This window comes from Thunnus maccoyii, chromosome 3 (genome assembly GCF_910596095.1).
Source record: "Thunnus maccoyii chromosome 3, fThuMac1.1, whole genome shotgun sequence".
Classification (NCBI taxonomy): domain Eukaryota; kingdom Metazoa; phylum Chordata; class Actinopteri; order Scombriformes; family Scombridae; genus Thunnus; species Thunnus maccoyii.
The window spans coordinates 15,498,977-15,521,439 of record NC_056535.1 but is presented as its reverse complement, the minus strand read 5'-3'; the positions used below and the strand labels follow the sequence as shown (position 1 = coordinate 15,521,439).

At 41.8% G+C, this 22,463-nt stretch overlaps 1 protein-coding gene across 5 annotated transcripts in view; it reads right to left on the bottom strand.

Annotated features, from left to right (window-relative positions):
* Positions 1–22,463, bottom strand: part of LOC121890376 (inositol 1,4,5-trisphosphate receptor type 1) — a 76,378-nt gene that overhangs the window by 17,894 nt on the left and 36,021 nt on the right. For 2 of the 5 annotated variants that reach the window (XM_042402571.1, XM_042402564.1), the window contains 15 exons: positions 22,167–22,351; positions 21,941–22,089; positions 21,734–21,845; positions 21,013–21,048; positions 13,593–13,640; positions 12,038–12,170; positions 10,077–10,264; positions 4,618–4,801; positions 4,229–4,482; positions 3,281–3,481; positions 3,086–3,196; positions 2,661–2,756; positions 2,351–2,494; positions 2,038–2,145; positions 1,670–1,862 (listed from right to left, as the gene is read on the bottom strand). In XM_042402571.1, the coding sequence (XP_042258505.1) occupies positions 1,670–1,862; positions 2,038–2,145; positions 2,351–2,494; positions 2,661–2,756; positions 3,086–3,196; positions 3,281–3,481; positions 4,229–4,482; positions 4,618–4,801; positions 10,077–10,264; positions 12,038–12,170; positions 13,593–13,640; positions 21,013–21,048; positions 21,734–21,845; positions 21,941–22,089; positions 22,167–22,351 (2,142 nt within the window). The remainder of the gene's footprint in view (positions 1–1,669; positions 1,863–2,037; positions 2,146–2,350; positions 2,495–2,660; positions 2,757–3,085; positions 3,197–3,280; positions 3,482–4,228; positions 4,483–4,617; positions 4,802–10,076; positions 10,265–12,037; positions 12,171–13,592; positions 13,641–21,012; positions 21,049–21,733; positions 21,846–21,940; positions 22,090–22,166; positions 22,352–22,463) is intronic. The other 3 variants (XM_042402587.1, XM_042402594.1, XM_042402580.1) reach the window with 2 other exon arrangements.

The following is a 22,463-nucleotide window of genomic DNA, read 5'->3' as shown; positions in this document are numbered from 1 at the left end:
CAGAAAGAACCTAAAACAGCCTAGATTGTTAATAATGTATGCTAAAATTTTGATACTGAAGTTTAAAAAGGTCAAAATAAAGACTGTTATATGCCACATTGACCTTTTCTTCAGACACATACCCTGACTTATAACAGACTACTTTTTGATGGTCTGTCCTCTGCTGTTAGTGGAAAAGGAGAAACAGATGCAGGGACTTTTCTCTGTCCATCCCCTCTTCTGTGCGAGAGACAAAATATGGCTTTGTGTGGGTATGTAAGTCCTTTAACGTGGATCAGTAGTGTGACTGAGTGTGGGTGCCGGTCTGTGTGCGCATGTTTGTATACGTGAGCAAGTAAGCTCTCAGTTGTGATTCATAAGGTTACTGTACAAATGTTTCACGGCTGAGAGAATGTGGAAAGCCCCTGTCTGCTTTTAGACAGTGGAAACATGCACACACAAATAACACAAGCACACACAGGATGACAATGTTAACCCTGCTGTCAAGTTGGGGATATGCATCCTTCCATTCATTTCCCATACCCGCTATATCCTGTTCAGGCTTACAGGGATTAAAGTCTACCCCAGCATCTATTGGGTGAGAAGTGGGGTACACCCTGGACAGGTCGCCAGTCTGTCTCAGGGCTAATATACACAGACAGAAAACTACATTCTCAACTACAGTATGGGAAATTTGGTGTTTCCAATCCATCTAACCTGCATGGACTGTGGGAGGAGACTGGAGCATACAGTCATGATGAGAGAATGCAAACTCCACACAGAAAGGCACCAGGCGGTCATCAGGTTCGAACCCAGGACTGTGAGGCGACAGTGATCTAATCATCATGCCACCATGCCACACCCAGGTTGGGGATATTCATCACATTAAAGGAAAGGTTTACGATTTTTCAAGTCTGTCTTAAAACAATAATCAGATGCCCAGATGAACAATGAAACAGACTTATCTTGCTGTAATCATTCTTCCTGTTCAAACTGGCCATTAAGAGAAACTTTCATAATGCACTTTCAATGTAAGTGACAAAATCCAAGTCATTTTGGGAAAAAAAGGCACTGAAGCTGTGCACATCATCACCTGATGAGCATCAGCTGACTCTTAAAACAACTATTCACTGAAGACAATGAGGCTGTCTTTGTGCCTTATTATTATTATTATAATTATTGATAATAATAATAATAATAATTGTCATCAGGTTCAAACCCAGGACTGTGAGGCGACAGTGATCTATTATTATCAATAATAATAATGATAATAATAATAATAATAATAATAATAATAATAATGATCAAGAAATAGCATTTGGTTTCACAAGCTCAAACGTGAGGATTTGGTGGTTTTCACTGTTTTTTTTAATCATTATTAACTTAATATCTTTGTGTTTTGTGTTGTTGGTTCATTTTCTTCTGACATTTTATACATTTTTATAATCAATTAGTCAAAATATATTTTTTGACTAATTGATAATAAAAATATAATAACTTTCATTATTAATATCTCATATATCAGCGATACATATTGGTATGGTTCTGTTCTGGACAGCACTAGGGAGCGTTGGGGGTTACTGCATTCCTGCTTGGATTAATTGTGGAGGAGCCTCAGAAGAAGAGCTGAAGCCCAATTAGTAATGTGTATTTGACCAGTATGTGCACACACACACACAGCACCTCTTACCTCTGAGCTTCTTCTGCCAGTTCATCTCGTTAAAGAGGTCCTCTGCTCTCAGAAAGAAGTCGTTGATCTTGCTGCCTTGCTCGTCCCTCTCTGTGGTGTAGTAGACTCGCAGCTTGGACTCTGAGGTCAGGAACTCACAGATGTTTGGCACAGGGAACACTATCTCCTCCATGGTGCGGTCCTGACGCACAATCTAGACAGAGAGACACATGGTAACCTCCAAGGACAAAATACCTGGTGCATGACAATTTCTTTGCAAATATACTATAAACATTTAAGATCATTCCAATTATTTGTGTTGTTTGTGAAATTGTACTACAGAGGGCTTCAACTGGTTAATATTTTGTGACAAAGGTTGTGTTTATGACCTCTATCTGAGCAGTGTGTTTGGCATAAAACTCCAAGGCCTCATCTCCCTCTCCACTGGTCCCTCCTGGCTTCAACATCATGGACAGCTCCTTATTATGACGCGCCAACTGTATGAAGGACACACAGACAAGAAGTGAGCTGAGCTTGTCACAAAAAACAACACAGGGACAACGTGTGTCTCCTCACACTCCTGCATGAAATTAGAGGTTAATAAATGATCTTTTATAATTACATAACACTATGTGCTGTGCTATGCAGTTGGGCAACCAACATGGGATTCTACAAAACACGTTGCAGAGATGAATACCAGACCTGGTGAGCTAAAATGTAGATGTTGTGTCCAACATTTCTGGGGGAAGCGGCATCATGTTCTTCCTCTTCCCCATTATCCTCCTCCTCCTTTGTGTCCTCAAACTCCACCTCTCCCTGCAGATAGGCCTTTTTTATCACCTCCACCTGGAGAGACACAAACATGCCCACACAACTTTCATTATCGCAGGAGGCATTCAGGATAATATGTCACATCAAAGCTTAGTGGTACTGAACAGCCAAGGCTATAGCTTAGTAACTGCTGCATTTAAGATGTAAAAAGAAGCTGAGGAAACAAATATAGGTTCCTCACCAGCTCTTTAGGCCTCATGTTGTACAGGATCCTCTCAGCATTCTCACTGTCATGACGGCTCTCCATAATGGCGAGCAGCAGCTTGGAGGCATTGTTCTAAGAGTGAAAAAAGAGAGGAAACAGGCAGGGGACATAAAAAAAATCTTCTAGATAAGCCCTGTTAGTTTCTTCATCCAATGAAAACAGACAGTATCCCTGGTGCTCTAGGAAAATGCACTCTGCAGCTATTTGTCTTGGCAGGTATGCACTAACACTAGCTGGAATGAATGTCCAACTCCTATACTTGTAGCCTGTTGGTGATATTCCATCTTTCTGTGAAAGGAAACTACTTCACAGTTTGGTTCTCATTTTTGTCCCGACAGCCAAACCAAAATCCCCGGTTTCAAGCAGAGGTGTAGATTCTTCCACCAGTCCTGCCGACTCACCTTGAGCTCTAACACCAGGTCCATCCGCTTTTTCCCAAGTGGGTTGATGTCATTAAGGATCAGAGCGATGATGATATCAATACCATTGGACTCGTGAGTGGCGATGCAATTCTAGAGGAAAGAGAATAGAAATGTGTAAGAAGGACTGATAGTGTCTTAGTAGAGTCCCAGATTTTGCATATGTCTCTTGTGTACCTGGTTTTCATGGCAGGGGCCTTGGCAGTACTCCGTGAGACTCTCCAGGGTTTGGTTGATGAGGGCCACATTCTTCTCGTTGATGTACAGTCCCAGTAGACCGAGACCTCCCGTGGTGCTGCCACAGATACAGTCTAAGAACTGCAGAGTCTCACACACAAGGTTGTAGTTGTTTTTGTTGTTTTGACAGCGAAGGAAGTTCTGAAAAGATAAAAATGGTTAGAGTCAGAAGGTAAAATGAGCAGCTTGACTGTGATAGGTCTGTATCGGCTGAACAGGATATAAATGATGAGGAGTCAACAAATCAAAAACCAAATACACAGTAAGTACATAGCATTAAAGGAATAATAGTTCAGCTAAAACTGAAAATTACTAACCGTCTGTCACTCAGAACTTATTAGAAGTTTTTAGAAATAACAAAGACTGAATGATTTGGTCAACTGTTGAATTTAAATTGCAGATTTATTTTAATTATCAAGTAAAACATCTGCAGGCATCGCTGTTAGGTTTGTATTATTCTCCAATGGCAACAAAGCCCTCCAGCTGCATTCTTTCTGGAGCCAATCCTTGGAATACAGAGGCTCAGTGGAAGAGCAAGACACGGAAAAAACAAGAGGCTCCGTGAGCACAAATTGCATGAAATAGGAAATTCTCCTTTCATAGCTCTATGAAAAACGATGTGCCAGAGAAGTCATCTCCATATTCTAAAGAAGTCAGGCCTGACCTCTCATACAAATGACAATGATATTTTGATTTGATGAAGGTATTTGTATTAAAACCATGAGAATGTGTCTGGACTGTGTCTAAAAGCCAGCAGAGAAGAAGCAAACACATGCACATAGAAGATGTCACAACCATTTATCTATAGAGAGAAGGCACTGTACCCAAGTGGGATGCACTTTTGGATTTCTGTGAAACTTACAGAATCTGATGCTCAATCTGACCCACCTGTAGGTCACGGTTGTGATTCTCACAAAGCAACTGGAGGAACCGAAGGATGGGCTGCATGATAACGATTACGAAACTCATCTCTCCTTCATCCTGATTCTTGTCCCCACCGCTGGGCTGGCCGTCTGCTGAGGTGAAGTGGTCCTCCGGGTCAGCCTCACGCCGGTAAGAGTTAAAGGCTTTCTTGGTGGCAGATGAGGCCTCCAGTAGTTGCTCTCGCACATCCTCTGTCATGACCACTGCCGAGTCTCTTGCTAAACAGATATAGGCACAAAAGGGGGACTTAACCATCACTGCATAAATCATCTTTCTACTCTGGATTTTCAAATAAATTGTAAATTATACAAATTGTAATTTCATACATTAAATTACAACAGGTGACCTCTGACCTTTTTTGCGGACAGGGACGTCTTTGTCCTGGCTCTCATCATCTCTCTTCCTGTTTCCCAGGTCGCTGGTGTTTACTGTCACTGTGGCTTTGATCTCCAGCTGGGCCACCTTCATGCGGTCGTAGAAGACCCGGAAGAACTTTTCTGATTTCTTGTCTTCCGTCAGACGGCAAAAGAACGAACGCTGGACACACAGCAAGCACAAGAAGAGCATTATTGATCTTCTTGTCAGCTAAGAAGTAAATAATTTATTCTAAAATACTAGGTATGGTGTGGACAGTGTGTGTTGCTATGAATATAAATTAGAGCTGAAACTATTAGTCAATCCATAGAAAATTACATTGGCAACTATTTTGATGAATTGTTTCAATCATTCTTTAAGAAAAGACAACAAAGATTCTCTGGGGTCAGCTTCTCAAATACGAGGATGTTACTACTTTTCTCTATTTTATGTCATTGAAAATGGAATATTTTTAGGTTTTTTTGACAAAAGCATTTTTGTAAGTATTTTTAACTATTTTCTATCATTTTATAGACAAAATGATCATTTAAATAATTGAAAAAATAAGATTAAAAAAAGAAGAAAAAGATCTTAAAGATATTATTTTCAGCCATAATATAAGGCAAAGTAAGGCAAGTTTATAAACTTAAGTTAATTTCAGAGTGTTTCACTTATATTTAAAAGAAAAAAATGACTATTAAAGAGTGAATCTAAAATCTATACAGTATATATGTAGTATAGAAAATAATACATGATATAAATTAACACATGCATTACATAGTCAACACTTTTTTCTTTCCAAGTTTGTATTATGCAACTGATAAGTTACTAAGAGCTCAGTTACTGTGAGTAAAACCAGTGTGATATAACAAGAATGAACATGGACCTGGCATAAAGTATCCAGTTTTAAGATCTGGTTTTGTTTAAAATACCTTGTCTGTCTACGCTCATATATTCTTCCCTATTTTAACTCGGCTTTTGAAAAATAGATCAAAACGGTCTTGACGTGACATTCACAAAACATTATATAATCATAGTGGAGCAAGTCCGGATTTTCGGTGATGCGAGGGTTTAAAACGCTGCAGTTATTGCTGAGGAATGGGGTCATGCAGAATTAGAACACTTTCGAGCCTGCGAGTGCAATGCATACACCGTGTCCCAACCCACAGGGCTGTTGTTTTGATTATGTAAGAGCTGTTATCTGCTGCAGCCTATGGAAAGGCCTCGACCGGCAAAAGACGCCTCACCACACTAGCAGGGTGAAAAATGACACGACAGGGAGACGCCTGGCCTACTTACACAGATAGAGAAATGGAGATGGTGGGGAGCAGGGTGAATAAAAGCTAGAGGCGAAAGACAGACACCAAAGAGGGAATAAGGGAGTAAAAAGGAGGGAAAAAAGCAGATGATTGAAAGAGGGGAATTGAGAGCAAGCGATAGGGAGGGAGAAAATGTTATCAGACAGTATCTAGGCCAGTTCTGAACGTTTGTTACATAACCATCTGTCTTTCCAGGTTAGATATAAAACTGGGCTACTGGAGGAAACAGATAAATGATAGTTACAAGGAAATGTTAAGCAAAATGAACAAAACAAGCCTTGTTTCCCTTACTCCAAGGACATAATGTGAATGTGTTTGTACTGAGCTATTTCTATGCACTGAAATTTAATGTTGAACACACTGCTACACCATTTCATTCAAAATTAAAAATAGCCATCATCAAACAAGAGCGTGTACGCAGCTTATTAACGCAACACAGAGCAGAGCTAACACAGTTTTGCAGCCAAATCTCCTCCAAAGCCAGAGAAACAATGACATAACTGTGTGCTTGTGCCCCAAAACAGATTCCAGAGCCTCGTGCCCCACCCCGGCCCTCCACCACTGAGCAGCAGCCCTCCTGCACGTACGCACTCTGCCAACACTCAGGGACAAGGATGAGATAGCAGAGTGGGGGGGGGAGGGGGAGGGGGGGGGAGCTACGGAGCAAGGCCATCACGCAATAAACTACTTGATGACAGAGTGGAGAGTACAGAGAAGGGATTAGTTGTGGCACTGGCAACCCACTCGCAGCTCACAACTCACAGCGTGCCTGAGATGGTAGGTGTGGGGAGACAGTGATGGTCATGCCTGTCTGTCTCTGCTCACATAACTCTGCCCTCCATCAGTCGGCTAAAGCGTGGGCCTGCGGGGAGGGGGGTGAGGAGGGGTGTAAGGAAGGCAGGGCTCAGAGGGTGAGGCGTGAGGCCCATGGCCAGGATAACACACATCGATTAGACCAGTGCAAACAGAGAGAGGAGCACTCACCCCCACCAGCCCAGACTCCCACCCTCCTCCTCCCACCTTAACCATTACATAACTCACACAGACACATACACTTGTACAGTATAAGCACACACAAGCTGGAGAGTGCATACGCTTATACACTCACTGACTTTTACACACACACACACACACACAGACACACACAAAACTAGGTCAGCTGTCTCCGGCACAGTCACATGCCAATTTCGAGAGGACACACCCACATATCACACATGCTCTGCAATACAGTATTCTTTCCCAAACTCTGTGACTGCCAACTTTATTCTTATGTAATCACATTAATTTTCCGCTGCCTATCATTTAATTCATGTCGCAGCAGTCGTCTCTTGGATAGCCCTAGTTAAAGACACTGCGTTCAGTCTCAGTGTGCAGTCGGGCTCACAGTGCAGGGTTGGCAGGACTAGTACTGTGCCGGCAGGGGTATTTCATTTATGGATCAGGGTTAGCTGAGCTATTAGATTTCACTGCAATGAAGGTAAGTTTGTTTGACGAATGGTGGCTGGAGGGGAATGTATTGGTCATGCAAGAGTTATTCATTATTTCGTCCAACAGTAAAAGTTTTCACCTGCAGCAGCAGCAGACTGAATTTTTTTTTCATTGTTTCTAAGAAGTGAGCTGACTTTAGTGGATTGAGTGAGTCACTGAAACAAAGACAAAGCCTGCCCATAAAGATGGAACACGATGGTAAACAATAAAAACACCACAGCAAACTTTCATTCTATCATTTCTTTAGAAATGTATGTGAGTTTGCGTCTTCCTGACAATGAATCAGAAGTGAAAAACCTGAACTTTCACACCTAACCACGTCGCTGTCTCTGTAGTGTTTCAATACTGGCCCTCACACCCTCGGTTTCAAAATCTGCGCTGCCACATCAAGACACCATCTGTGTTTTGATATCACTTGAAAAGCAAGGACAAGAGTGGCATGGTGGAGAAATGCCGTTATGGATGAAGTAACCACATGGTGGTCAAGGAGAGAAAGGAGTGATAGTAGCAGAGGAGGATGAAGGAGAAAGAGAGAGCAGAGGAAGAAGAGGAGAGGAATAAGCATCTCAGGGGCCCCCTGTAGTGTTGGGTAAACACAGAGCCTGTCTGTATCCATGGAGACAAGCCCTGAGTGGAATGAGACGGAGAGGAGTCGGGCGAGGTGGGGGCGGACAACACTGAAAAACAAGGTCACAGCGCTTTCCCTTCTCTCCTTCCGTTCCGCCACTTGGCATCAACAAAGGGATGTTATGTAACAGCTATTTATACTCGCACTCCTTTTCCCTCTCACCCTCCCGCTCATGTCAGGCAGCACCACATGCAAACCAAATGGAACTGCAGTTCCTCTCTCCTTCCAAGTCCTTTTCCTCTTTTCCTTTGTCTCTTAAAATCTGTCACCAACCTCATCATTTTTCTACCTGCATCAGACTACATTCAGTACATTTTTTTTTTTAATTTTTTTTTTTTACAGTAGTAAACTGCACCTGCAGTGCATGTTTTTTTGGAGGGAAACCGAACAGCATGCCATGCGGGACGAGTGAAACGTCACAAGTCTCAGTGTCACAACACAATTTACAGCTGGCTCTCTCATAGCTGTCGCAGAGAACGTGGAATGTGACCGAAATAAAGAAGAGCAGCAAGGAGCCAACGAGTCTAGAAAGCGCTCAAATGCATCGAGACATCTATGCATGGGTTTTGCATGACAGCAGAAAGAGAGAGCATGTATGTTGGAGAGTGACTGTGCATGCAATCCCAAGTTTTTTTGCGCGGGTTATTTCTGTGTGCTATGTAGGTCACGAGTAAATAGTTAACTGGGTTACGTGAGAAAAAGTTATCCAAGAACCAACAGGTGTTCAGCTCAGCATGTCAAATGAAGACACCTGACAAATGCCAACTTGAGTTTTTCTTGAAGAGAGCAGAAAGCAAACTCCATTTTCCGTCAAGGTGAGTTTGTGGGTAAAGGCGTGATTGATTTATGATCCAAGTCTTGTGATGTCAATAAAAAAGTACAGTGAGCACATGCGTGTAATAAAAGGCAGGGTTCATATTTGTTAGGAAACTATCCAGTACCTCAAAGAACACAAATATTTGCACTAGGTGGTACATTTGTCACACCGCATACAGAGTAGTTTTTCCTGCAGAGAAACCTCCTTTTCAGAACAAACTTGAGAATGCCAGGGTGAGAGGAGCTACAGTTTCTCTTCAATCCCCTCTGTGTTCCCCCGTCCCTCCACCCTCTCTCCCCACTGCCCCAGTTCCGGAGGCCCAGCATGACCCAGTTTGGGCCGGTGGGAGAACGAGGGAGCAGGAGAGAGGCTGGAATGTTTTGAAGGCTGAGACATTCCTCATTGTTCATTCACACAGGCTTTATGTAACACAGACTGATCACGTGACGCAGCTCTGCATCAGCCGTGGGAAGCCAAAGCATTATCTCCGCCACAGTGGCTTCCTCGCTCTAATCTGATTATGCAACCCCCATTCTTACACAACAACACACAGACAGACGGACAGACAGACAGACAGACAGACAGACAGACAGACAGACAGACAGACAGACAGACAGATTGGAAAGACGATGAGAGCAACAGACAGACATGAAAAAGACAAGCAGAAAGCTTAAAACAGGGTGGTTAGAATAGCTCAAGTTAAAGCAAATAGGGAAAGAACATTAATTTACATTGTCTAATGTGCACCGTCTGTAAGACAATCCAAAATTAAGACAAAATTAATAAAAAAATTTTAAAAATAGATTGATCTGTAAACTACTGATGTCATTAGCAGTTGGCCTGGTCTTTTAGAGAGATGATATAGCATTGGATATGAGTGGGATGGGAGCCGCCTTGGTAATGTACATGTGCCGCTATGGTGGCACACTGACCCACATACTGTAGATCCTCTAGTAATGAAAACTTCTATCCATCCATGATACAGCATGCAGATGATCTGCAGATGCCCTGTGGGATAAGCTGAGCCTTTGCACAGATAACACTGCAGATCAGTTACACTAGGTGTAATAGGTAAGTGTATAGCATTCACTGTAAGATTCAGGCATATTCCAGCAGTTTTAGTCGTTCAACAGTAGACGACAGATACAAAAATATTCTTTTACTTTCCAGTATCCATATTTGTATGATAGGGTGGGGTTAGCTGACCTGGATGGTGGTGTTTCCACCTTCCAGCAGCGCAATAGCCAGGAGGATGCTTTCTTGGAAGACTCGGTCACTAGTGGTGTTCATGATGAGGTCAATGACCAGGTCAGAGGCTCCTTCTTTGTCCAGGTGACACTGTACCTCTGCCAGGCTCATTTCCCCACGACTCAGGCCCCCCGGTCCCCCTAACGCTGCAGGACAGGGACAGAGCAACAAGTGAGGTCAGAACAACAGTAGGTATGTGGCCTGCAGTTCCTAACAGAGATGGATACTTTTCATTGACCAATCCACTCGTGTCAAATCTAACCAAATATAGTTTCATCAGCAACATAACCTACAGTAAGACAAAAGCTTGTGAAAGTGAGAGTGAGATACAGGATGTACACCACAACTTTATGATGAAGAAAAAAATCAGTTTGGTCCTAGATTAGTCATATGGTAGTTGCTAGCACCTTATCTTACAGTATCTAGGCAGAAACCTCATTGAATCTGCATCTTTGATATTGTTGGGGAAAATGAGCTCTCATTGTAGCCTGCCCTATGAACGTAGCACATGTTATTTTTCAGCTTATGACAAATAAACAGAATAATAACTATATAGTAATTGGATAATCACAAATATCTCTAAATGATATTTTAATTTCACACTAAAAATTTATGCTCATGCCTATTTTTGATATTTGATACACTAAACTGCGAAACTTGATACACAGCAACCTAATATTAGATAAAAAAATATCCTTTGATACATATTTCCTTTAGTCTTACTGGGTAAGACATTTATTGATCCGGTTTAACATATGGCACAGATTACTTGGCGAGTCCTACATAATTTACTAAAACATGCGAAAAGCTCACTGAAATTACATACTACAGTGATACTAATCCGTTCTTAGCAGTGTAACTGTACAGTTGTGTAAGTCATTGTACATGACTTTGCCCGCACATCCCCCCCTCCGAGGCCCCAGCTTCAGGGCACATATGGAATTCTCAGCCTGGCTCTTGTTTCTGCAACAGGTGCAAAGGCTGTTTTCACAGGAAGTAGCAGCCTGTCACCTAGCAACAGTGAAAAGTGGATACAACAGGGGACGGGGTACACTTCCTGTGGTCTGGAAGTTTGCCAACATCTTGGCGCACATGGGAGAGATGGTGAATTTTTTTTATAATCTCAAGTTCAGATGAAATACTATTTGCCCAAACAAATAAACATCCAGCCCATTCATCACAATTCTATAATATACATAATATGCAAACATTATGGTGTCACGGACTTGTTAATGACATTAATGCAACAGCAGACAACAAGCAATTCTGGTTACTAGGTCAATATGACAGGACTAAATTCATATGAAAAAACAGACTCATTGCATTTCCCTTTGGCACCAATGTGTCTCTCCAAAATCTATATGACGATAAGATGTTACCTCACATTGTACATGGGACATATCAGTAACCAATAATTCAAAAAACAGGAGCAACAGTGAGCAGAGAAGCATTGCTTCAGTATTTTGACTGCAGATAGTAACACAATGACTACGTTATCAGGTAGTGATAAGAGTGTTGTGCTCTACGTGCTCAAAGGGCAGCTTGCAGCACAACTCTGGAGCTGATAACCGGCTCATGGCCAGACAGAGTCCCATCCTTATATAACATATTGAGAGAACCTTGGTGTATTACAACCTGGGACAGAAAACATTTTGGCTAACCAAAAGGAAAAGTTTTATCTGGACTTTGCCCCCTGATAGTAGTTGTAGTCATTACTGGCACTAAAGTCATGCTTCTCTTTGGCAGAGGCTTTTGGTCAATGCTTCACAGAAACATCAGCTCAGTTAGGGATGTTGAAATCAGTGTTTTATGGCCTTGCACACTCTAAACTACATCCCTCTCTTCCTGCTGTAAAGAATTAACAACAAATATCTGTGTTGGGTGTTGGAGATTAGTAGCAGCAGTTACAGTGGCCCCACCTGATTGGTTTTTGCTGGGTCCTACCGGACTGAGGGGGCCATTGCTAAATGACGTCAGGCTGTCTCTTCGCCCACCACTCCGATGGAAGTTGCCATAGTAACGATTCACCAGAATCTGCCTCAGCGCCTCGCCCTATGAGAGGAGAAGAAAGGGAAGGATGTAATGACATGATGTCAACTACGGGGCGAGAGGAGAGGTTGTGTAACAGGGATAACATGCATCATCAGTGATATATGGTGCATTTTAGATCTCCATACACCCCCCCGACCTCAGAAAATGATAGCCTGTTTGCCATCACGAACACGCTCTGTAATCTATAGTTACTGCATGGAGCAACTTTTCATTTTAAATATTTAATTTAAAGAATTCCTACAGTTCAAATTTCTACGCAAGATTAATTTGCAGGCAGAACCCAAAGTTTATGTCACATACCACCCACCCGACCAAAACAGTTATGGTTATCATCAGCAGTGACCCTGTGTAGTGACAATGTGAGGTCCTGGTTTTCACTTAGAGAGACATGGGGCCAACCCTCCCACACTGTGACTCATCCGCTGTTGAGCAGTCAGCCGCACGACTTTGCTGTTGTTATGGCAACCGCAGCCCATAGCTACCTGACAGACCTCCCATGGGATAAAGTGAAGGAAATGAAAGAGAAGGTTTTTTTTGTGTGTTTGTGCGTGATTATGTGCAAATTATTGTCAGCTGTGGGTGGTCCTTGATAGACGACAGAGGCGTTATGTAAGCTCCGCTGTCGTAGTTATGCTCTGGAGGTCACGATTGGCTTATGTAGGAGGTGTGAAGAACAATTTTCTCGTCTTTTATTGGCAAGAGGTTAATCAACTATATGTGTTGTGTGTAATAGCACAGTATGATCAGTCCTAGTTACAAGAGTCAACTGGTCTCCTGGGATAATAATACCGTTTCTCTTTGGTCTTCAGTCATGAGCCAAACCCATCTTGTCTCCTCTCAGCATGTAACCTATCAGATTTAGTAATCTACTGAAGCTATGAAACCACAGTTCTGTTAAAATAAAATAAACTGATTGTCAAGACATTAGAGTTATGGCTATAAATAATATGTCAGTGATGAAGACTTATTGTTAGGAACATTTAATCAGAAGCTAAACATCTGTTGAACATCCCTCCTTGCAAGAGAAGTATGCTCTCCTCTTGGAGACAGTAATTATGTATTAATTAACTCCAATCAATATTGTTATTTTGGAATATTGATAATTAGCCTCTATGATGGAAACGCCTGAGGCTCTCTAAAGTCACTACATTGCCATAAAGAGCATCAGAGAAGACAGGCAGAAGCAAATATGGCGTGAAAGTTATCAAAATAGTTTTCTTTTGTTCCTCCAGTTAAATTACAGCTGTGACAAAGGGGTTAGATGTTACTGATGAGGCAGTGAAGTAGAGTGATCAGAAACACAAAAAGCAAGAATCAGGTAACAAAAGGCTTTTGCTTTATGTCTGCAACATGAAATCTCACCATGAATCTCAGTTGTGTTGAAGTTTTTGATTAAGCTGCCATGCTGTTGTAAGTACCTACCCTCTTCTGGTCCTCCAACAGCTTCTCAGGCTGGTTCTGATCCAGCTGCTGGGTGCAGTGAGGATTGTGAGCAGCAGCCAAACAGATACAAACATAGGGTTAATATTCATGCATTACACAAAAAGGCACAACATCACCCTTTTTTAACTGTTGCAAGAGGCCATGCAAAAGTCTGCTCAGAGCGAGTTGCCATGCTTTTGATTCTAGGTTCACAGGAAATGTTATGGATATGGAGGGTTTAGAGAGCTGGGGCAGGAGATGTGCACAGTGTTGACAATTAAATAAAATATTAAAGAGCATGTCCAATATGATTGGAGCTTTAGTTCATTTTCTGAATCAGTTAACATCACTGTAGGTTGTTTTTTTTCATCTTCTCATGTTGCATTTATTCTTCATATTAGTTGATTTTCAATTTTCAGGTTTTTGTTTTAAAGGAATAGTTTGACAGTTTGGGAAATTATTCTTTCTTGCAGTGAGTTTGATGAGTGATTGTCAAGTCTGTACAGTAAATATGAAGCTGGAGCCAGCAGCAGGTTAGCTTAGCTTACTATAAAGACTGGAAACAGCTATCCTGGTTCTGTCCAAAGGTATCAGATTAGCCAACCAGAATCTCTAAAGCTCACTATGGGCCCTATATTCATGGAGGCACAATGACCAGCACAAGCAGCACTATAACTGTTTGGTATTTTCCTGACCCTGAAACTTGCTTTGTGTGGTATTTTGGTGACCAGCGCACAGTTCACAGGTGGGTGGAGAGGTGCCAACAGGTGGGAGGTTCATTCAAATGAAGCAGCTCAGAGCGAGTTGTTGTACTTTGGTTGAAATTTGGTCTTAGATGTTAAGATGCAAATAGATGTCTCAGAACCACATCTGCTTCTGGCACTATGTCAATCCGCTGCCAATCTGGTGATTTTATCAACAAGAGCAAATGAAATACTTGCTGCAGATGTGCTGCAATAATGGATTAATGCTTGAAATATAAAGTTATTTCAATTAAATATTCTACAACCTACATTGGCACAGAAAATAATGTTTAATGTGGTTAGACCAGGAAGGTCAGTAAATGAGTCTGTATTGAGCTATAAATGAATGTAAGTGATTCTTACAGTAGGCCTATTTGTTTTCCACAGCTGCTTAAAACTGTATGAAAGGCTTCTCCATTATTTCATTGAATTTCTGCAGCATCTGAAGGCAGCTGATACATTGATATATCCGCAGCCTCTGATTAGAGAAGTGCTGCGCCAGAACGCAGTGCCATTATGCATGGTCGGTCACTATGTTTACCTTCATCAAATCGCCTGAAAACGACACCTGGCTGCTACCAAATAAACACACACACCTCTGCACATCAGACTGGTAGGTTATAACTTCGTATTCAGCCTGTTTATGAACGAGATGTTGGGTTAGCAGGGCTTATCCTGTTTTCCAACTTTCTTTTTAGCAAAAGTAGCATCCCATGTTTTATTCTTGAAATACACTGCAGTGCAAACCCTGTTTTGCAACATTAATTACTAAACTGTGTGACCATTTATAAGGTGAGATACATAAGAATTATGGCTGAATTAGTGTCGGTCCGATGCTATCATATAAATGGCTTCAACCAATTTATTTATTTCTATTGCTATAATAGAAACCAACTAATGAAAAAAACTACACCATCTGTCTTTGGCTCCAGATTTGTGGTGATTTGTGTTCATGTCATGATGCTCTGAACAGTCCAGACATTTCCTGAAGAAGTGCTATTAGTTTGTTGAGCTGTAGTTATCACGCTTAACTGTGATTGGCACAACTGTTTCAGAGCTATGAGATCAGTGATGTGACTGGCTGAGAGAGCATTTAATAATCACTACACCCACTGACCTATATTCACCTTCACCCAGCCCTTTTGCAATTTGTGCTGCTGCACATACATGAACCAAAATAGCAGGTTGGCATGGAGACGCCCATGCTGTCCATGTGCCCGAGACCTACCACGCTACGCTTGTCGTTGCGCTTGCTCAGTTAAAATAGGGCCTTTGATCTTGTTTGTTTAAGATGTACAAAAAACAAAATGCAAAAAACAGCATGCTGTAGTTTTACGAGGGACTCAAGGAAAAAAGTGAGTTGATCTATTTCCCAAAATGTCAAGATATTGACAAAAAAACTGAAATCACACTGGAACTGTCATTTAAAGTTGAGGATAAGTAAACACAAGGTAAGAGTTTCTCACTTTGAGCCGTGTTCTGGGAAACGCAAAGCACAAACATTGAAATGTAGACAAACAAGATCTGTTTTCCTTTGTTTGTTTTCCTAGTTTCTTTAACGGTTCACACAGACAATGGGAATTCAGGTAAGACACCATTTTTACGGTTTCAAAATCCAGCACGGGTACAATATGTACAGTATGTGTGCACCAAGGGAAAAGGAAACTGGTTAAGGCGATGCTCCACATAAACTGTTATGTAAAAAGACACACTAGGAGGGGCAGGCGAGGAGAGAGGCGAGGGGCGATGGGGTTAGAGTTACATAATCACTCCAAAAGGAACCAGGCCACTAAACCAGTGACACAGAGCTGCTTACAGTGGCCATCTGTCACCAAAAACACAGAGGGCAAGAGAGAGAGAGAGCAAGTGAAAGATGGAGAGGGAGAGAGAGAGAATAACAAACACTAATAGAGAGGATTTACATACTTTGACAGTTGAACTTGTCGCGCTCAGACAAGGTTGAAGGCATCATGTTTGTATCTCTGTTCAAGGGTGTGTTTACATTTAGTATGTAGTCTTGTTACTGACTGTAATCACCAAATATGGTATGTTACTAGGGTTTACCAACAGTATATACTGTAATAAGTCTGCTATGTAGTTGTTAGACCTGTGGACTCAGGCCACATCTCTTGACAAAACAGAAATAAAAACCTTGACTTTTACGTTATTACAAGTGACTTTTCACTTTCACTTTCCCAAAACTCAAAGATGAAAAAGTATACTCCTTGATGTTTGGTGAGGCCGTTGCACAGGAAGGAAGCATAGTTATGACTTCCACCTGAGTTGGTGTCTAAAAATACTCCTCACTCAAGAAATTCACAACCATGCTTTATAGAAATGAGACAGATGCTCTTAAAGATTTTTAAAAATAAACGTGGGATATGGTGTCATTGAAATATACATTGCTAGGAGAGGAAGAAGATACAGGCCATGCTGGTTAGGTAGTCTGTGAACACCAGATACAAATTAAAGAAAAGCTAACATGAAGTGTTTTTTATAAAGGTGCTCAGCTGCCACAACCCACCAGTAAAGCTTCAGTGCTCTTTGGCATCAATTCTACTGTACAAGTCTCTGAAACTCCACTGAGGGGATGAACACCAGATTTCCAAAAGATATTGCCTCGTGTGGTGTTTTTATGACATATCAGTCCAAAATCTCCCATATTATTAGTGTTAAAATTTGTTGAGATCTGGTGACTGTGAAGGCCACAGCATATGATTTGCACAATTTTCTTACTCATCAAACCATTCATGTCCTGTATGGGAGCATTACCATTATTATGCTTCTCTGCTGATTTATTCAGGTTTTTCTATCAATTTGTCAACCATCTGCAAATGGGTGACAAATTAAAGGAAAAACCAACATATAGTGTCTTAGTAAGGTGTTGGGCCACCACATGCCACCAGAACAACTTCAATGCGCCTTGGCATTGATTCTACAAGTGCATGGACTCTACTGGAGGGATGAACGCCATTTTTCAAAAAGATATTCCCTTATTTGGTATTTTGATGATGGCGGTGGAGAGCGCTGTCTAATACGTCAGTCCAAAATCTCCCATAGGTGTTCAATTGGGTTGAGATCTGGTGACTGTGAAGGTCATAGCATATGATTCACATCATTTTCATACTCATTGAACCATTCAGTGACCCCTCGTGCTCTATGGATGGGGGCGTTGTCGTCACGGAAGAGACCACTCTCATCAGGATAGAAATGTTTCATCATAGGATAAAGGTGATCACTCAGAATGACTTTGTATTGATTAGCAGTGACCCTTCCCTCTAAGGGGACGCAAACCATGCCAGTAAAATGCCCCCAACAGCATAACAGAGTCACTGGATCCCCTCACTGTAGGGGTCAAGCATTCAGACTTGTACTGTTCTCTTGGTGAACACCAAACATTCACTCGCCCACTTGTTGAGAATATAGTGCAGGATGACTCATCTGACCATATCACTTTTTTCCACATCTCTGTAGACCAGTGCCTATGGTTGGTGCACCACTGAACTCTCAAATGTGCATTCATCTTTGTAATGAGGGGTTTATGTACTTCAACCCTACTATAACATCTCTCTCTATGTAATTGTCGACGGACTGTTCTTGCTGACAGTCTGATCACTTCTGTTTTTCCTTTCATATCACACTAATGCACAACATCACAGTCATCAAATGTGTGCTGTCGACCACAATTTCCGACTGTTTACTGATGTCTTTCCCATAGATCTAAATGCAGTTGTCACTTTAGTAACTATTCGTATTGAAACATCAGCCAGTTGAGCAGTCTTTGTGACTGAAGCTCCTGCCATCCGTGCCCCAACAATGAACCTTCTTTCAAAGTCACTTACATCTTTTTTTCTTGCCATCTTGATACAAAACAACAACTGGATCAACTGGGCCTGCTCAGTATTTTTATACATGACCCAGAGCATGACTGGATGTTAATTGCTTAATTGTAGCCTACTGTACAGTACACCTGTGTGGAAGCATCTGCATTCATTGTGTTTCTCCACTCATTTATTCAGGTTTTTCCTTTAATTTGTCACACGTCTGTGTGCAACTAATCGCCCCCGGTCTGACCACAGACACCACAGAGTAACCCCTCACATCCGTCCTGACTACAGTGAATTCCACCAAACTGGAAACTCCCCGGGGCAAACCCCTGATCAGTCTCACACCTCTCAGTTCAGCAATAGAGGAAATGCATTTGCGCCACAAGCACATAGGTCGAATTCTACATAATGTTTCGGTGTTTTTGAAAGTGTGAAAATAAATATGTCTTTATATTGTTGCAGACTGAGTCATGTTTAAACCAGCGGTGAATGACATGAACACTGGGGTTTACCACTTGACTGCTTGTTATGTGCAGATTGAGAAGCAGATTAAATTAAAAAACTGCACTGTGTCATTTTCATTGCAGCTGACCTACTTCTACTAAAACTGTAAAATGAATTGCTGTCTTCACCAGAGTGGGCAACACACGGATGTGAGTGTGGGAGAAAATATATTGAGTAAATTAAAAAAAGGAGCCAGATACTATCTTAAAATCTGGAAGGAGAAAACTATTTTTCTTCTATTGATCCACACGTACACTTTCCAAAGAAACAGGGATGAAACATGACTTACTCCCAACATGGAGGGATTGCATAACTACTGTGACTAGACCACACACACACACACACAGACACACACAACGACACACACACACACACACATACACATACACACACAAGGCCAGGTGAGGAGGGGAGCCTGAGAGCAGAATCCCAACACTGTGTATCCTGAACTCCTCTGGCTCTTACATAACTGACAGCCAAAGAGCAATGAATTTTGCTGATAATCACCTCCCTGACATTTAGCAAATGCACACAGGGGAGGTCAAAAATTCATCTCATGCTATCTCTATTTTTAAAAAAAAACGGTAATACATGTTGTGCAGAATAATATAAACCTACTTCACAGTCTGTGACCCATATAATCCACATTTCCTGTTAACCAAGCTTATATATTCGCCCTGTTCCTCTTCAGTCATATCCTATGCTGTTCAACTTTACTGAAAGGGCAACAGAGGAGACAAGTGCTAACTACGCACCTAAATATCACAGCTTCACAAACACTCACAGGCAGTTTCATTAAGTTTACACAGAGTGGGTGCGTGTTTGCATCCGTGTGAGAAAGGGTGTGAGTGGAAGTGGGGAGCATTTCAAGTGGTTGAGGAATTTTGTCACAATGATTTAATGACGCTAAAACAGAGGAAGAGGAGACAAGAAATATGGAGAATGGCACATGGCGGGAGGAACATGTCTCCACTCAACTGCCACTCTTACATCAGAGCTGCTTTTCATGGGTAGACAGACAGAGATACAACACTTAACAGGTGTGTGAAGGGATCAAATCTCTCTTACACGCTCATGCAAATCCCCCCCCCCCCTCCGCCTCCACCACCCATGCTTACAACTTACATTTACACACACGCGCACACACATGCACGCGCACAACGGCAGTGTGGGTAAACAGCTCCTCCACACTTTTATTGGCAATTACTGCTGAAGGTCACACATCAGCAGAGGGGCTGAGTTCCAGGAAAAAAAAGCCTGGTTCTTATGTAACCTCAGCCCAGAGTTGGCAGGGGCCCAGGAATCGTGCAGCTCGCAGGCAAGAAAAACTAGGACACAGCCTCAATGACTGCCACAGCCCCTCACAGCCCCACACACTCATTAATGCACACACATATGCAGCACACACACACAGCCACAGTGCCCCCTATTGGCGCCGAAAGGACACACAGGGGAAACATCCTACAAAGAGCTGAACATTGACCGAGACAATAAAACACCTTGATGAAAAGAAAAGCAAAGAGAGGGAAGGAAGTGATAAAGCTTATATGGTCTTATCATCTCCACACTACTTTTTGAAAAACCAGACACTGCAAGTCTTCCCTGAGATACTGTAATGCACAGATATGGAAAACCAACCTATATATTTTTAGTATTGTATTATTATAAATTATTGTTCATTTTTTATGTCATCCTATATCACATTCTATGTTGCTTTATCCAGCATTCAAGTCTTTTTCTTTTTTTTTAAATGTGATCTTACATAGCTATGTTAATTTTGTGTCATTTTGTGTTCATTTTTTGTGTCTGTTTAAAAAAAAAAAAAGCACATCTTGACCTCTCTTTTCACTTCTGTTATCTGTTTTGACACTGTCTAACTGTAAAAAATAAGTAATTCATAACAATTTAACTGGGATTGATGTTGGCGGAAAGTAGGGTATGTAAACGTCCAGTGTGAGGACAGCAAGCAGACACAAACGCAGCTCTGGCATCTGGCCCAGCCAGCAAGTGACTCACCTTGGAACTTGGAATAACACAACTCTGCTGAGCAACAAGCAGTCAGCCACAGCACACATCTCCCTATCTCAATCTCTCTTTCTCTCTTCCTCTTTCTCACAGTTTTTCAGTTGATCTGCCCGCCGTTTATGACAGACTTTGCAGCAGGTGTTTCAGACAGAATCCACTATTTGTTACCAGCTGTGCCTGGAGCCCCCGCTAACTACAACACACAGCCACAGCAGCAGCTACAACACTTACAGTTACAGTACGACTTCTAGTGTTACACAGACATAACAGACAGGAGCTCAGAGAAACAAGGGCATGATTAGAAGAAAAAAGAGAAACAACCTTAGGCATATCCATCTCATCATCAAAGGCCCTGAGCTGAAAGAGAACAGAGGGTTTAGAGGGGTTAGATAACGACACAGGAAGGAGGAAGCTAAAGCAGAGGTCAATGATACAGTTCAGCATGATATGTTAGTTAAGTGAGTTAAGACTGTGGACATACTTATCAACTTCAGCAGCTCAGAAGAAGTAGCATTTATAAATGGATATTACCCACAGTGAGCAGAATTAGTGCAGTCTCATACAATGGTGACTGTGACTGAAAGAATTTCTGAAAAGCGTCTGAGAGGTGACCAGTCCTTATTTTATTGACTGCAGAGGAGAATGTGACTCCCTTCAAAATAAGGGTAGTGTTGGATGCTAATGATTGTGCAGTGCAGTACGTGTGTGTAAAAACCTTACATCAGATACAGAACTACAGAAATTACATACAGAAAGAATTTTTGAGGGTTTTTTTTTGGTTTCCATTTCAATTAAATTAAATATTTATCTTCTAGGGGATGAAAAAAAAATTGCTCAACTTTTGAGCATAATAAATCCTTTCAAAATACTAGTGGAGCGCATCAAAAGTATACGGTTAAATAAAACCAAGGCCTTTTTGTTTGTTGTTGTTTCTCCCAATAGAAATCCTACATATTTGTGCAAAATTTACCATGTAAAGAGTATGCACAGACATACCGCATTTATGACTCTGGAGTTTATCTGTTTTCTGTACTTCTCCTACCTTCTCTCCATAACCACGGTCTTTTGTCATCATCTCCCGAAGCGTTTGCAGAACTTTGATGCACAGTCTTTCCTCATTTTCCTCCAGCAGCTGCTTGGTGTGTTTGATCAGCCTGCACAAGTGCATAAATTCATAAGTCTCATTTCTAATGAGTACGCCAACTCAAATCAATAATAGATGTTGTTGCTTGATATTTGTGTTGCTTACTTGCAAATGAAACCTCCGCTCTCACACTTCTTGCGTGAGTCTGTGTTTTCTGGGAAGAGCAGTTCAGGTCGATGCAGCACATCCACCAGAACCGATAACTCGGCCTGGACCAATGGACGCAGACGGTCTTCCAGAGCTGACACAATGTCCTACAACCCAGAAATAATGTTACTGCCTGTATGAATGAATGCACTTGAATAAGCACAAACACACACACATACTGTACCTGCAGCCTCTCGATGATGTTCCTATAGTCCCGCGATGCTGTCACCACAGAGTCTCTACAGGCAGCATTGCGAGCAGAAAGTCTCCAGCTCATGGCTGTCTTCTGGACAATGTTGTTGGATTTCACAAACAGGTTGTTCACCTGGTTGTCCAGGTCCACAGGGATGGCTATTGCTCTGCCTTTGGCTGGCAGGTACACACAGACACACACAGGCAGTGTAAGAATAAATCAGTGCCAGTAATTTTTGCTCAAAAGTCTCTCCTGGAACTAGAAAATGTAACCAAGAATCATGATGTT